The following is a 14,429-nucleotide window of genomic DNA, read 5'->3' on the forward strand; positions in this document are numbered from 1 at the left end:
ACACAATATCCTAGATATAGGTAGTACATTTCCTCTAAATACATTAGAGAAGTTTGATTTTAGTTTTAAGATAATAATTTCATAGCATTTTATTTTAATGTATACCAAATATTATGGTAGTTGAACCTTGCTCTTTGTTCTAGGGCCAGTATATAAATATTTACATTATGGTCAAGAACTTTATAGAGAGAATTTAAAAGTGTAGCTATATCACTTTTAAAATTTGTTTCCTATTTTCCTCCAAGGGAAGAATTTATGGAACCTTAAAGCTTTTGGAGGGAGTGTAGGAAAAGTTAATATTTAAAAATTGAGAAAAGGATGGGGGTTAAGGAAGAGGATGGTAAGGAAAACTTCCCCTAAGCAGGGTCAATATATGATGTATTATAACAATAACAGCTGCTATGAACTAACATTTATTGCATACTTACCATGTGTCAGGCATTGTTCTTTAAAATTTATGTTTTTCACATATTAACTCATTTAATACAACCCTTTTTATAACAGGAGTGTACTGTGCATACTGTCTTAAAGCCTGTTTTGCTGTCATTTAACGTACGGTAGACACCTTTATATGCCAGTAATTATAGATTGGTATAATTTTTAATTGCTTCTTGAAGTACCATTATTCAGCTGTCACGATGATCTTATTGTTGGTCATTAAGATTGCTACCAGCTTTTCAGGTCTTTCACATATGGATCCATTGAACATTCTTAAAATTACCCTATTTGCCCAAAAATTATGCCTCAGAAAAGAGGGAGTTGCTTTACCTTCAGGTCTTTACAGAATGTATAGAATTCTCTCAGTGAGTTCATTATGATGTACAAAGTATTGTAATCCAGACTTCATAATTATCCCAGGGACATGACTTCAACATTGCATATGTTGGGGGTGTGTCCTACCCAAGACTTTTTTTTTTAATTAATTAATTTAATTTATTTATTTATTTTGGCTGTGTTGGGTCTTTGTTGCTGCGTGCGGGTTTTCTCTAGTTACGGCGAGCAGGGGCTACTCTTCATTGCAGTGCACGGGCTTCTCATTGCAGTGGCTTCTCTTGTCGCGGAGCACGGGCTCTAGGTGCGTGGGCTTCAGTAGTTGTGGCATGAGGGCTCAGTAGTTGTGGCTCGCGGGCTCTAGAGCACAGGCTCAGTAGTTGTGACGTGTGGGCTTAGTTGCTGCGCGGCATGTGGGATGTTCCCGGACCAGGGATCGAACCTGTGTCCCCTATATTGGCAGGCGGATTCCTAACCACTGTGCCAACAGGGAGGTCCCTATATAGCATTCTTGAAATGACAAAATTATGGAGATGGAGAACACTCTTGGTTACCAGAGGCTAGGAAGCGGGGAGAGGAGGGAGGTGGCTGAGGATGTAAAGGGTAGCATGAGAGTCCCTGTGATGGAACTGATCTGTGTCCTAGCTCTACTGGTGCTCTTGCACATGTACACGTGTTAAGATTGCATGGAGCTAAACACACAGACACACAACTACACACAACTGAGTGCATGTAAAACTGGTGAAATTTGAATAATGTGGTTGAATTGTATCAGAGTCAATTTCCTGGTAGTGATATTGTGCTGTAATTATATTGGAGGATATATATTGGGGGTATGTTGGGTCTCTATTATTTTTTATAGCTGCATATGAATCTACAGTTATCTTTAAAAGTTTCTTAAAAAGTGAAGTTGTTTGATGAGGTGTGAGAGTGGAAGAAGGCAATTTTTCTAATTTAATATAAAAAAATGTAAATTTTTGGTGGTAACCAAATTTAGTGCACTAAATTTTAAGTAGGCATTTAATTATTTCACCTACACTTCTGTATATTTAAATCAGTCCCAAGCTTGTTTTTGTTTTTTAAATTGGGGTATAGTTGCTTTACAATGTTGTGTTAATTTCTGCTATACGACGAAGTGAATCAACTATATGTGTACATATATTCCCTCCCTCTTGGACTTCCCTCCCACACTCCCCCATCCCACCCATCTAGGTCACCACGGAGCACCGAACTGAGCTCCCTGCGCTATATAGCAGGTTCCCACTAGCTATCTGTTTTACACATGGTGTGTATGTCAATCCCAATCTCCCAATTCATCCCCCCCTCGCTCCCCCCCGCCATGTCCACACGTGTGTTCCCTACGTCTGCATCTCTATTCCAAGCTTGTTTTCTAATCTACTTATTGGAAAAGCTTGGAAGTACCTGGTATTGGGGGTCATCTTTCCTTTGGGCGTCCACGGCCAATGTTTGCGTGTGAGTGTGGGCATCTCTTCTTTGGGAAAGCAAGGTTAGGTGCCAGCGGGGCTTTGTGCTTTGTCTGGTTTTCCCTCTGGCTTCCCTACAAGCTCTGAGGGTGTAAAACTTGTCTTTTCTATTCACTGGTGGGTTCCCAGGGTTTAGTACTGTGTATGGAACATAATCAAAGCTCAGTAGACATTGGGTGAGTCAAAATCATACCTTTCCAAATATTGCTACTGTTTCTTCACAGATAGGAAGAAAGCTTATAGGACTTAAACACATGAAAAAATCTAAATACTAAAACAAGTGAAAATTACTTGCAGATAACTAAAAATGATAATGTATCATTAAGAAAAGGAAGGGGCTTCCCTGGTGGCGCAGTGGTTGAGAGTCTGCCAGCCGATGCAGGGGACACGGGTTCGTGCCCGGGTCTGGGAGGATCCCACATGCCGCGGAGCGGCTGGGCCTGTGAGCCGTGGCCGCTGGGCCTGTGTGTCCGGAGCCTGTGCTCCGCAACAGGAGAGGCCACAACAGTGAGAGGCCCATGTACCGCAAAAAAAAAAAAAAAAAAAAAAAAAAAGGAAGAGTTTTCTTATGATATTAAAATCATCAATGGAAAAGAATATTAAAAAATAATGTATATATGTAAAAAAAATCATCTTATGACTTTAAAATTTTATGAAAGGAGATTTGGGGAGGAAGTCTTTGCAGATACTCTTGATCTCTGGTCTCTGTCAACTCCCTGTTGAACTGGTAAACATTCCAGTAACACACGTGGTGATGGCAGAGCACATGGGGTTAACTGGCGCTCTGAGTTGCTACAGCTTCTTAAGTATTTTGAAGATACCTTTTAAAATATAAAAAGAGAACTTTTAGGAACCCATCCTACAGGAATGAATAGCACTGATATGAAGTGTAAGCATTGTTTGCATTGACAAAGAATGAGAAACAACCTGGGTGTCTGCCTGTGAGCAGGTGAATGATTTGTCCATCAATCCCAGGGAATAGTATGAATCTGCTAGGGAGAATGCTTTAAATATATACTCTTTAACCTGGAAAGATATTCATGATATATTAAGAGAAAAAAGCCGGTTTCATGATGTGATCCCTTTTTAATAAAAATGTAAAGGTGGTGGGAACCTTAAGGTAGGTATGGGTCTACCTGTGCTGTATGCCCATATTGAAGGTGTCCAGTGGGTGCACACCCAACCTTGAACATTGGTCACTTCTACTAGCAGGGTGGAGGGCAGAGGAGAGCTGCTAGCTTTTTTTTTTTTTTTTTGACTTGTTACATGTGTTATGTAAAAAGCAAAAAAAAAAAAAAGAAAAAATTAAAAGGCCTATAAAATTCTTTTCCTTGGAAAAGAAAACAGGATAGTGTGAAATCATGTTGGGAGCCATAAAAGGACCAAAAGGAGTAATTCATGGAGTGGTTTTGTTATTTCCCGTGGTAAGGGAGTGGTTTTGTTGACTTGCTATGTGCATCTGCCATTTTATTTTCCTTGCTTTCTTTTAATAAAATTTATTTTTATTTTAGTTATTTTTTACAATTTTTCCTTTTTATTTTATCATTATTATTATTATGTATTTTTTGGCCACACCACGTGGCATGTGGGATCTTCCCTGACCAGGGATGGAACCCGTGCCCCCTGCATTGGGAGCGTGGAGTCTTAACCACTGGACTGCTAGGAAAGTCCTAAAATTTATTTTTATATTTTCATCATTTTTGACCATTGTTTCCTTGATTGTCATTATAAAAGTATGCTTGAGTTTTTCCATAGTAAAGGATGTTCTCTTTAAATCTTCCTTCTCTTTCTGATTTATTAATATGATTGTTCAACTTTCTTTAGCTTGAAGATGATATTATTGTCAAGCAGAATTACTTTAACACCATAAAAAATTTTGCACTTCAACTTTCTTCTGAGGAATGGATGATACTTGAGTTCTCCCAGCTGGGCTTCATTGGTAAGAAAAGTTTTAGATTTATTTACTTTTCAGAAATAACTGTGACTTAGAATCTTAGACTATTTTTTTTTTTTTACCTTAAAGTTGTCTTTTTTCCTCTGGAAATGGATTGCTTTTGAGAAAATTTAATTTCAGTAAACTTCTGTGTATAAAATGTTGAAAGTCAGTATTTGGAGAGTTCTAAGATGGTAATATTTACTCTGGAGTTCTGCAAGGCAGCCCTGCTGGCTTTTCATGTCCACAGAGAGCCAACCACTGTCCTGGGGAGCATGTCTGGTTCCTTCTCGGACACTTCGAGTTCCTGTTTTAAAGCCCAGAGCTTTTGCGAGATTGGGGTTCTTTTAAGAAGAGTCCTGCACTAGTGGTTTTCTAATAGGAATTCCTGGTATTTGACATAGTACATGAAGTTCTTGTTCAGTCATTAGTTTGTATTCATGTGTTGCTTTCAGGGACTAGTAAGGGTACTTATTTTTAAAGTTTTTTTTCATTAAAATTCCTAAAGTATCCAACTAAAGAGAATATGTTTAAAGTTGAAGGTTGAAGGAAATTTATAGGTCTTAAAAAACACCCCAGAGAGTAACATTTCGCTGCCTCTAATGCTTTAAATCTGTAAGTATTAGAGGCTGGGGCTTTGATCTTGTTGATCATCTATCTCAAAACTTAATTTAAGACTCAAAAAACATCTTTATTTGTGAAGGTTTCAGTGAAGACAAAATTCAGGAGTCCTTGTTTTTTGCTTTTATTGATTTAGTTAATTTTTTTTTTTTTTTTACTTAAACCTCTTAAGTTCCTTCTTTATGGGAAGAATTTTAATAAGACATGAAGGAAAAATCTCCAGCTTGCTTCTTGAATCCTTTGAGCTAGTAGTTGTATGATAGACTTTGTAATGGAGAAAGTTAGGAGTTCAGTACCTACTTCTGTTTATACTCAGGTGACAACTAAACTTAGCTAAAGCACGTTTGCTTTTGATAAGACAGGTGGGGAAATTATTGATAACGATTTATAGTTGAAAGCACAAGCTTTCGTGTATTTGTTGTACGGATTTCACTCATTTAAGCTATTTTGTTGCTTGGCTTCTTTATTACAGTTACTGATTGGGAATATCTTTTCAGGTAAAATGTTTCAAGCGCCAGACCTCACTCTGATTGTGGAATTCATATTTATGTTCTATAAGGAGAAACCCATTGATTGGCTCTTGGACCATATTCTGTGGGTGAAAGTCTGCAACCCTGAAAAAGATGCAGTAAGTTAATTTCTTATGCGGGTAGAAGAGGCTTCTTTTATGTTTTTAGTGAAAGTGATGACTCTTAGGGAACCAGATGTTGTAAACGAACAGTTAAATAGGTAGCTGAAAGAAAACAGTGTTTCCACTTACCAGTGTAAGTGCTTGCCTTCTTTCTAGAACTACAAGAAGTTCCTGTTCTGGAGGGACTTTTAAGTCAGTGAAGCACACCTCTCTTTAAATTGCTGAAGAATGTTTATTGTGTCTTGAGCCTCTGGTGTTTCCTTGCTGTTGGCCATATCTGTCCTGTGTCAGGGGGGAGTTGTTTTGGTTTTCTTCACATCCTCTGTCAGCTTTCTTTTTTCAAATACTTTTGGGACAATATCGGACCCCAGCACACCTGGATATAAGGAATAGAATGGAGGTCATATTTTATAGCAAAACAATGACAAGTCAAAAGTGTACCTTTGTTGTATTGTGTTACTTGTAAGAAGCCAATGTTCATGCTGATATGCTGACCTTTGGGATGTTGGTGACAGGGTAAGTCAGTAAACAATGATTTTTGCTTGGACTATTCAAATATTAAGTTATCTCCATTGAAATCTTATTGTAGAAAGTAAATTAATATGTTTTTCTTGTCTAATTTGAATTGTATCTCTGGAAAAAATTTTTAAATTATTGGCTGTAAGCATAAATAAAATATGAATACACATTCTTAAAAATGAATGAGTCACTTTGACATGTGATAACAAGGAAATCTTTATTATAAGCATATGTCATTATAGTGTTGACTTATTCTCACAAATAAACATTTAATTTGATTTCATGACCTTATGTTCCCTAGAACAGTTTGATCATCCTATCTGCCAGTTAGCTTTTAGGACACCCTCTTCAGGTGTCTGTAAGCTATTGCTTTCTCTCTCTTTTAAAAATAACCACTTTCTTAGAGCAAATCACGGTGTGTAGCGAAATAGCAGAGTACCAGCTTTCCAAAAATGACTGAACATATAAATCGATTCGATCAACTCATTTTTATGATGTAAGCCCTTACCTGTATTTTCTTTGTGATTTACAGGAATTTTTATTGTAGGACACAGAACAATTCATGTCACCTTTACATTTGTACAACACACTTGCCTTTAATTGGTCCTGTGCAGTTTTATCTAATATGGTGGTTAGGTTCTTAAGTGAGCTTGTGAGGTGAAAATCTCTGAAAGTAAAAATTAAAACCATGAAGATACATTCTTCCACCCTTCTTTCTATGGCCTGTAATTTTTCAGCTGCTTCCACTAGGATGTCACGGAAGCTGTCACCACATACTTGCTGGCTCCAGAATCACATCCCTTTGACAGGGGTCTAGGAGACCCTTCCATTCACACTTACTTCACTGATAATAATAATACCCTCAAGCTTCATCCATGTTGTTGCAAATGGAAAGATTTCATCTTTTTTATGTTTGAATAGTATTCCTCTGTGTGTGTGTGTGTGTGTGTGTGTGTGTGTGTGTGTACATGTACACAGCACACCTTTATCCATTCATCCGTTGATGGGCACTTAGGTTGTTTCCATATCGTGGCTATTGTAAATAATGTTGTGATGAACATAGGGGTGCATGTGTCTTTTCTGATTAGTGTTTTCGTGTTCCTTGGATAAATACCCAGAAGTGGGATTGATGGGTCATATGGTACTTCCTAGTTTTTTGAGGAATCTCCATACTGTTTTCCACAGTGGCTGTACCAGTTTACATTCCCACCAATAGTACCAAGCAAAAACAAACACGTAGTTACAAGAACAGAGTAGTGGTTACCAGACGGGACGGGGCAGGGGTTGAGTGGCGGGGTGAAATGGGTAAAGGGGGTCAGCTGTATGGTGATGGATGGAAACTGACTTGGTGAGAACACTGTAGTGTATACAGAAGTAGAAGTATAATGTGTATTTGAAACTTATATAATGTTATAAACCAATGTTACTTTAAAAAAAAAAAAGCATTCACACATTCTTCCAAAGGTTTATGGACCTGCTTTGACTCTTCGGGCCCGAATGTGTCATTCGTTGCCTGTGTGTTGAGTGGCGGGCTCGGTCTCAGGCACTGCTGCTTCTCATCCTCTCTCGCCTCCACTGTCCCACCTCCCCTCTCCTCGCTCCTCCCCTGTCCTCTCCCTCCCTTACCTTCCCTCTCCTTCCACTTGAGTGTTTTATTTGTGTAAATAAAATATACAATTTCACCTCTACTCTCCTGTTAGCAATAATGCTAATGAAGTAAACCTCTTGAGAAAAATTAGGCATTTTAACACCCAGGAAATAATTGGAGGTCTTTCAAAGTGGAAATGTCTTATACATTTGTCTTTTTCAGTATGTTCTGGGCCCAAAACTTATACAAGTCATTGACAATGGAAAGGGTTTATAAAAGCATGACAAGGTAGCCATGGCTGTCCTGAAGCACTGAGCTAACGAATGCACGAGAGTCCTGCCAGGGCTGTAGGTCCCACATGCTATGATCACACGAGAGCAGCTTATAATCGAAAATATGGGCCATGGGGCACTTAGAGCTGAAACATAGGTGTCTCCCAACTGTGCTGAGTTGGATTTGTCTGGTTTTTTTTTTTTTTTGCAGTACGCGGGCCTCTCACCACTGTGGCCTCTCCCGTTGCGGAGCACAGGCTCCGGACGCGCAGGCTCAGTGGCCATGGCTCACGGGCGCAGCCGCTCCGCGGCACGTGGCATCTTCCCGGACCGGGGCACGAACCCGTGTCCCCTGCATCGGCAGGCGGGCTCCCAACCACTGCGCCACCGGGGAATCCCGATTTGTCTGTTTTGATGTTGTGTCCTTGCTTGTAGTCCACTTGCTGGCTCACATTTTCAGATTGCTTTCATGCAACAAAATGTGCTTTTTCTTATCTGCAAATACTTCATTATATTATCCAATTAAAGATATTTTGTGTATTTGAACCAAACCTCTAGAGTTTGTGCATTTTAACATTAAAAGTCAAATCTAGGGGCTTCCCTGGTGGCGCAGTGGTTGAGAACCTGCCTGCCAAAGCAGGGGACACGGATTCGTGCCCTGGTCCGGGAGGATCCCACATGCCGCGGGGCAACTAGGCCCGTGAGCCACAACTACTGAGCCTGCGCATCTGGAGCCTGTGCTCCACAACAAGAGAGGCGGCGACAATGAGAGGCCTGTGCACCATGATGAAGAGTGACCCCCGCTCGCCGCAACTAGAGAAAGCCCTCGCATGGAAACAAAGACCCAACACAGCCAAAAATAAATAAATAAAATTAAAAAAGTCAAATCTATATTGACCTATTTTGAAAGGTAGTTGAAATTAAATCCTTAACTCTTCCCTTGGAAGTGCTTATTTTTAATTTCTGCATCGTGTCTGTTTATCAAGTAGGTAGCAAATCTATTAATGCCTCAAAGGGGACCCTAAAGAAACACGACTTGGAATTATGAGATGAAGCTGGATTTTCTTTTCAATATTTACCCTTCTGAAGGGCTTCTCATCTTTCAGAGGAGGACAAGATTTCACTTTATAATGTAACACTAACTTTCCCGTTTAATATTTAGAAACATTGTGATCGACAGAAAGCAAATCTGCGGATTCGCTTCAGACCTTCTCTTTTCCAACATGTTGGTCTGCATTCTTCACTAACAGGAAAAATTCAGAAACTCACGGTTGGTGATTTAATTTTATTTTTCTCATGCACAGACAATTTGTTATCTACTGTATCATCCTTGTTCTTCTGAAGTATAAATGAGCCGTATGTTGTTAATATGTCTTTCCTCCTAGGATAAAGATTACATGAAACCATTACTTCTTAAGATCCATGTAAACCCCCCTGCAGAGGTATCTACTTCTCTGAAGGTCTACCAAGGACATACACTGGAGAAAACTTACATGGGGGAGGATTTCTTCTGGGCTATAACTCCAGTAGCTGGAGACTACATCCTGTTTAAATTTGACAAGCCAGTCAATGTGGAAAGGTAGGTCATTATCGAAATATAATTTGGTCTTACAATTCAGACCTCTTATTCATAATGTGATCTATGATGGAATTTTTGGTGTATATAACACGTGAGCAGTCAATGAGTCCTACATGTTGGATTATAAAATACATTTTGTGTAACTCAGTAACAGTATGGGTATGTTGCTTACAGATATAATACCAGCATTTAGTGATAAATTCTATTGGTATTTCTGAATGTATATTTAATATAGATTTTTAATACTTTTATGTAGAACTCTCCCTCAGAATCCCAAATTAGTTTTCACGTCCTTATCCTAGAATATCCCTTAAGATTTGGCTGCGAGCTAGTGGATGGCCCAGCAATTTGGTTGAAATGATAAATTTGACAGCCTATGACTATTCCTATCCAGTGCTTCTGCAAGTGCTGGAAGTGCAAGTGCTTTTAGTACACCATGGAAGCATTTAAAACACTTTTATGTGTTTCAGCATTTCTGTTCACTTTACAGAATTTGGGACTTTTTCTCCCCATTTTTTACTTAACAGTCACAATTCCTTCCATCTTTCCTCAGTTTTGGGTATGTTCCCCAGACTGTCTGTGGCATACTTCCATGTAATCCCCAGAATGTGATGTTATGTCTTCTCCTTTGAAGGCCATTTGGTTTTTAGAATCTGCCAAAAGTAATTTGGAATAATTCTGTTTAAGGTGGTCAAAAACAATGCATAGCTATATGTAATGCTATTAATTTTCTTTTACTCTAAACTGATTCTAAACTGGAATCAGTTTAGATTCCAGTAAACAGTAAACAGTTACTCTAAACTGATTCTAAAGTGGAATTTAAGTGTAAAAACGTTATAACCAATGGGAAGATCACTGGCAAGACATATTAGAATACTTTTGGGTAATATTTTGCACTTATATGAGTATATAATATTGGTTTTGTTGTTATTTAATGTTCATTTTTATACTATGTAGTGGAATTCTGCTCTGTGAGGTATTGTTCACCACACTTGAGTCCTCATAGAATTAGAAATAGCACTCTTCTTTCACCTCAACAAGAATAGCCTCAAACCACATTTATGGGTTTATTTTTAGGAAATAAAAATAATTCCATCAAAGAATCTACTAAAGAGCTCACATATTCGAGATCAAACTTAGTAACAACAAATATATTTACAATAAACCTCTGTAAAATGATATTTATAATGCCCCTACTGAGGGCACTTTTCTAGCAAAACACAATTCTTCTAAAGTGACAGTATATGTGAATTTTCTTGGAGTCCATGCACAGACCCACCCTTCCTAGGACAGAGAAAAGGGATCATTTGATTTTCACCATAACTTATTTGCTGAGAGGGGAAAAAGCAGAAGTTGTATTTATTAATACAGAAGTGAAGTGTTAGGAAAAAAAATTCTCTGTGTAACATACATATATGTTCATTATACAAAAATTTTAAGGTGTGAAGAATGAGGAAAACAATCATAACCCCAAGGATACCATTATGACCATCTTGACACTTTTATTTTCTTGGTAACTGTGTGCACTTTCTACTTTGAGATCGTGGTCTACATGTAATTTTATATCATATATTATCCAATATACTCTGTCACAAGTGATTCACAAGCATTTTAATGGCTGCATCAACAGCAACAAAACACTGTCATCTTTTTTTTTTTTGTCAAGTACATTATTGTTATGCAGCAAACATGCCCCTCTGATAGAGGAGCTATTGCATCCCCCTTAGGTTTTAATTTCCCTGCAACTATTCAGGACATATGATGTGCAGTCACTACAGACTTGAGCGTCGTCAACCTTATTCTGAGGTAAGGCCCCCTTCTGAACCTTTGTGGAGGATAGTCTGACTATATTTTTATGTTTGGCTTTTCAGTTATTTGTTCCATAGTGGTAACCAGGAACATCCAGGGGATATTCTGCTCAACACAACTGTAGAAGTTTTGCCTTTGAAGGTATGACTATTTTTTCTCCTAAATTTTCCTTGAAAACTAATATTAATAGACCTGATTTGAGGCTCTTCCTGTTTAAGAAATTCTCATGATGGCAGGACCTTAGTGGTGAGTAATACCAACTTCTTTTGGCAATATGGAACACCTGGTATATTGTCCTGTTTGCCTTCATAGAAAGAGCCTTTATTTTGTTTCCTGTTGGAAAGTAACTTGGACATTTGTACTGGGAAAATAAATGAATCATTATTTTACTTTAATGTTTACTTGCTGTTTGTATTTTGAGTCCCAAAATACCATGCGGTTTTAATGCCTGTTGAATAATGTAGAAAGTTAATTTATTGGTCTCTAAGGAATGCTTAATTTCTTTCAAGGTAACACACAGTTCTTTACTTCTGTATATTTTTAATAGAAAACAGCATTCTATTAAATTGATTTAAACTGGAAATTAATTAAAATTAAAAATTTCTAGCCAACAGTATGTTATATACAGATTCAGATGGAGCACTTATACTGATTGATAAACCTTTTAAGGTTCAAGACTGACATGGCATTTTCTCTTTTCAGAGATAGCTGTGCCACAGATGCCACTTTTATATTTATTAAGATATATTAATAACCTAGATTTGTTTTAAATAGAAGTAATTATTTATAAGATGTTTTTGTTCTATTTTAGAGTGAAGGTTTGGAAATCAGCAAAGAAACCAAAGACAAACGATTAGGAGACGGTTATTTCAGAATAGGTAATACCTACTTGAAACTAGTAAAATGTCCTTTACTTTTTTGGACTTAGTCCTGAAGTAATTTTAAGTTCTTTTCAGATATTAAGCAGCTTCAGGATTATAAATACCAGTGTACTCTTTTATTTGCTCTCTGTGTTCTAGTACATACTTTTATTATTATCTTGACCCAACTAGGGTTTCAGATCAAAGGTTCATTTCCTGGTTCCTCTTGCTCTCTGCATCTGCTGCTTCACTGTCGTCACTGGTAGATAATCCGCCTTCAAGCTGCCTCCTGCAGTCTCGTACTGGACGATCTTAGCTGACTGCTCTCATGATCCCAGCAATATCCGTGCGCCAGAATCTGAGCCTTTAGCCCTGCCTCCCTCCTGAGCTTTAGATGTGTACTGAGATGCCAGCTGACAAACTACGTGGGGGCCACGTAGCCATCTACCCGGAGCGTCTGTAATATGGACATTTATTTCGTCATTGGTCACCATGGTTTGTGCTGTCACGATTCATCTTAGCTGCCTGAGTCTAACCTTGGGAGACACTCTGAAACCCCGCACCCACCTTCACTGTCCATTAGCATAAAATGTCTATTTGTGTCTGAATGTGCATTCACCCTACTGCAGCGATACTCTGCCTCTGTTTCCCAGCCAGTCCACCGAGCCACTGTAGCTCCCTTGCCAAAACCTAAATGCTGTATTAACCTGGCTGAAATACCTTAGTGACCTTCTGTGATCAGATTCCTTAGCTCCCACCCACTTTCGTATCTTGTTACTTTCCTCTTATGCTTCATCTCTCCAGTCCTGAGATGTGTTCCTCTAATGCCCTGTGCTCCCAGCCGTGTCTCTGTCCACTTTCCCCACCTGAAACGATGGATTGGTATTTCTCCTCCTGATGAATACGTTCTCATCCTTTATTAACAAGCTCTCCTTGGCTCTTCTTACCACAGTGCATGCACCTCTTCTGTGTAATCACGTTTCGTAGCTCAGTTCTGTGCGCTCACTGTGGAAGGGGGAGGGGGCTTTGTTGCTCAAGCACTCCTGTGATTAACGTAGGACCTGTCCTTTGATGGACATCAACTCAGTGGATGATTATATATTTTCTTTTCACTTAAATTAATACTTTTCCTAGTGGTAGGCAGAAGAGATTATTGGGCAATTCATATTGTAGGTATACAGGACAGAGACATTCTTAGAACTCTCTCAAGCAGTTTTACGTTCGGTGAATGTCATTCAGTGTTTGCTACAAGGCTTGTACAGTCACCCTGACTAATTTCTGTATAGCTTAGTGGATAGATGAGTTTAATTATTTTCATATTTGGGTTATATTTTAGCCCACCCTAGAAATGTTCATAAGATTAGCTGTGTATATGAGACATTTATTAACCCTATTACCTATGAGTTATTAAATTTCTGAGAATGTTGTGTTCTAGGTTATGAAAGTAGCATAGGAAATAGAGACATTTATATGATTGCAGTAATTTGAAGATAATGACCATCTAAAACATCAACTCATACATATTTAGAACTGGAAGAGAACTGATGGGTGATCAGACCTAGGACCTTGTGTAACAAAAGTGTGCATCAGAAACAAAAGCAGCTGATTTTTTTTTCAAGTTCATATAAAAAATTCTGCTCCCTTAAGAAGTATGCTTTAGCTGAATGGTGTGTGAGGGGCTCTGCAGACCTTTTTCTAGTGAGACAACCATAACTGGTGAAAGGTAGTTTTTTAGAAAAGTACAGCAAATAGAGAAACATTAACTCGTAAAGTCTGAATCTCAGTAACAGCATTAAGAGTCTGTGGCATTGGAGCCCTGACTCGCTCATTACCCACGCTGGCCAAGCTCAGTGACTCAGAAGCTCTACTCTGCATGTCCAGCCAAAAATACGGACGCCCTCTCCCACCAGCCCCCACTCCAGGGCTGCGGTATCTCACCAGAAAGGGCAGGCCACCAGCATCTGTCACCTCCCCAGCTCCCTGTTGCAGAAGCTCTGTTCCAGACATGAGCAGCTTAGAAATCTGAGGCTCCTTTCCTCCACCTAACTTCCATTCATCGGGCGAACCTTTGCTGCAGGGACGGCAGGGTGAGAGTCCTTGGCCCTGATCACCTCCCCCAGCCCACTGGTCCCCGCACACTGGGAGAGGTCAGCCAGGACACGGAGGGCTGCTGCTACAACCCAGTGCTCTGCTTGTAAAGCAGGGGTGTCACTTTAGCTGGGAGGTGGGCTGCTGTCCCTGCCAGGGGTCCTGAGCAGTGGTGCAGAGATTTTCTCCAGGGGAGAGGCAGGCCATCAGAGAGCTCTGTAGCGCACCCTAAGGGGACTGCCTTACCTGAAACAGAACTTGGGGAAGTTCAAGC

The 14,429-nt window shown here is 39.2% G+C and overlaps 1 protein-coding gene across 2 annotated transcripts in view; it reads left to right on the forward strand.

Moving 5' to 3' along the window:
- The window catches only part of MGAT4A (alpha-1,3-mannosyl-glycoprotein 4-beta-N-acetylglucosaminyltransferase A), a 108,169-nt gene that overhangs the window by 82,686 nt on the left and 11,054 nt on the right, over window positions 1–14,429 (forward strand). For both annotated transcript variants that reach the window (XM_027128889.1, XM_027128890.1), the window contains 6 exons: window positions 4,080–4,194; window positions 5,307–5,437; window positions 8,982–9,089; window positions 9,205–9,398; window positions 11,270–11,348; window positions 12,019–12,085. In XM_027128889.1, coding sequence (XP_026984690.1) covers window positions 4,080–4,194; window positions 5,307–5,437; window positions 8,982–9,089; window positions 9,205–9,398; window positions 11,270–11,348; window positions 12,019–12,085 — 694 coding nt within the window. The remainder of the gene's footprint in view (window positions 1–4,079; window positions 4,195–5,306; window positions 5,438–8,981; window positions 9,090–9,204; window positions 9,399–11,269; window positions 11,349–12,018; window positions 12,086–14,429) is intronic.

Source organism: Aethalodelphis obliquidens, unplaced genomic scaffold (genome assembly GCF_003676395.1).
Source record: "Aethalodelphis obliquidens isolate GAN/ISIS:26980383/991018 unplaced genomic scaffold, ASM367639v1 scaffold35, whole genome shotgun sequence".
NCBI lineage: Eukaryota > Metazoa > Chordata > Mammalia > Artiodactyla > Delphinidae > Aethalodelphis > Aethalodelphis obliquidens.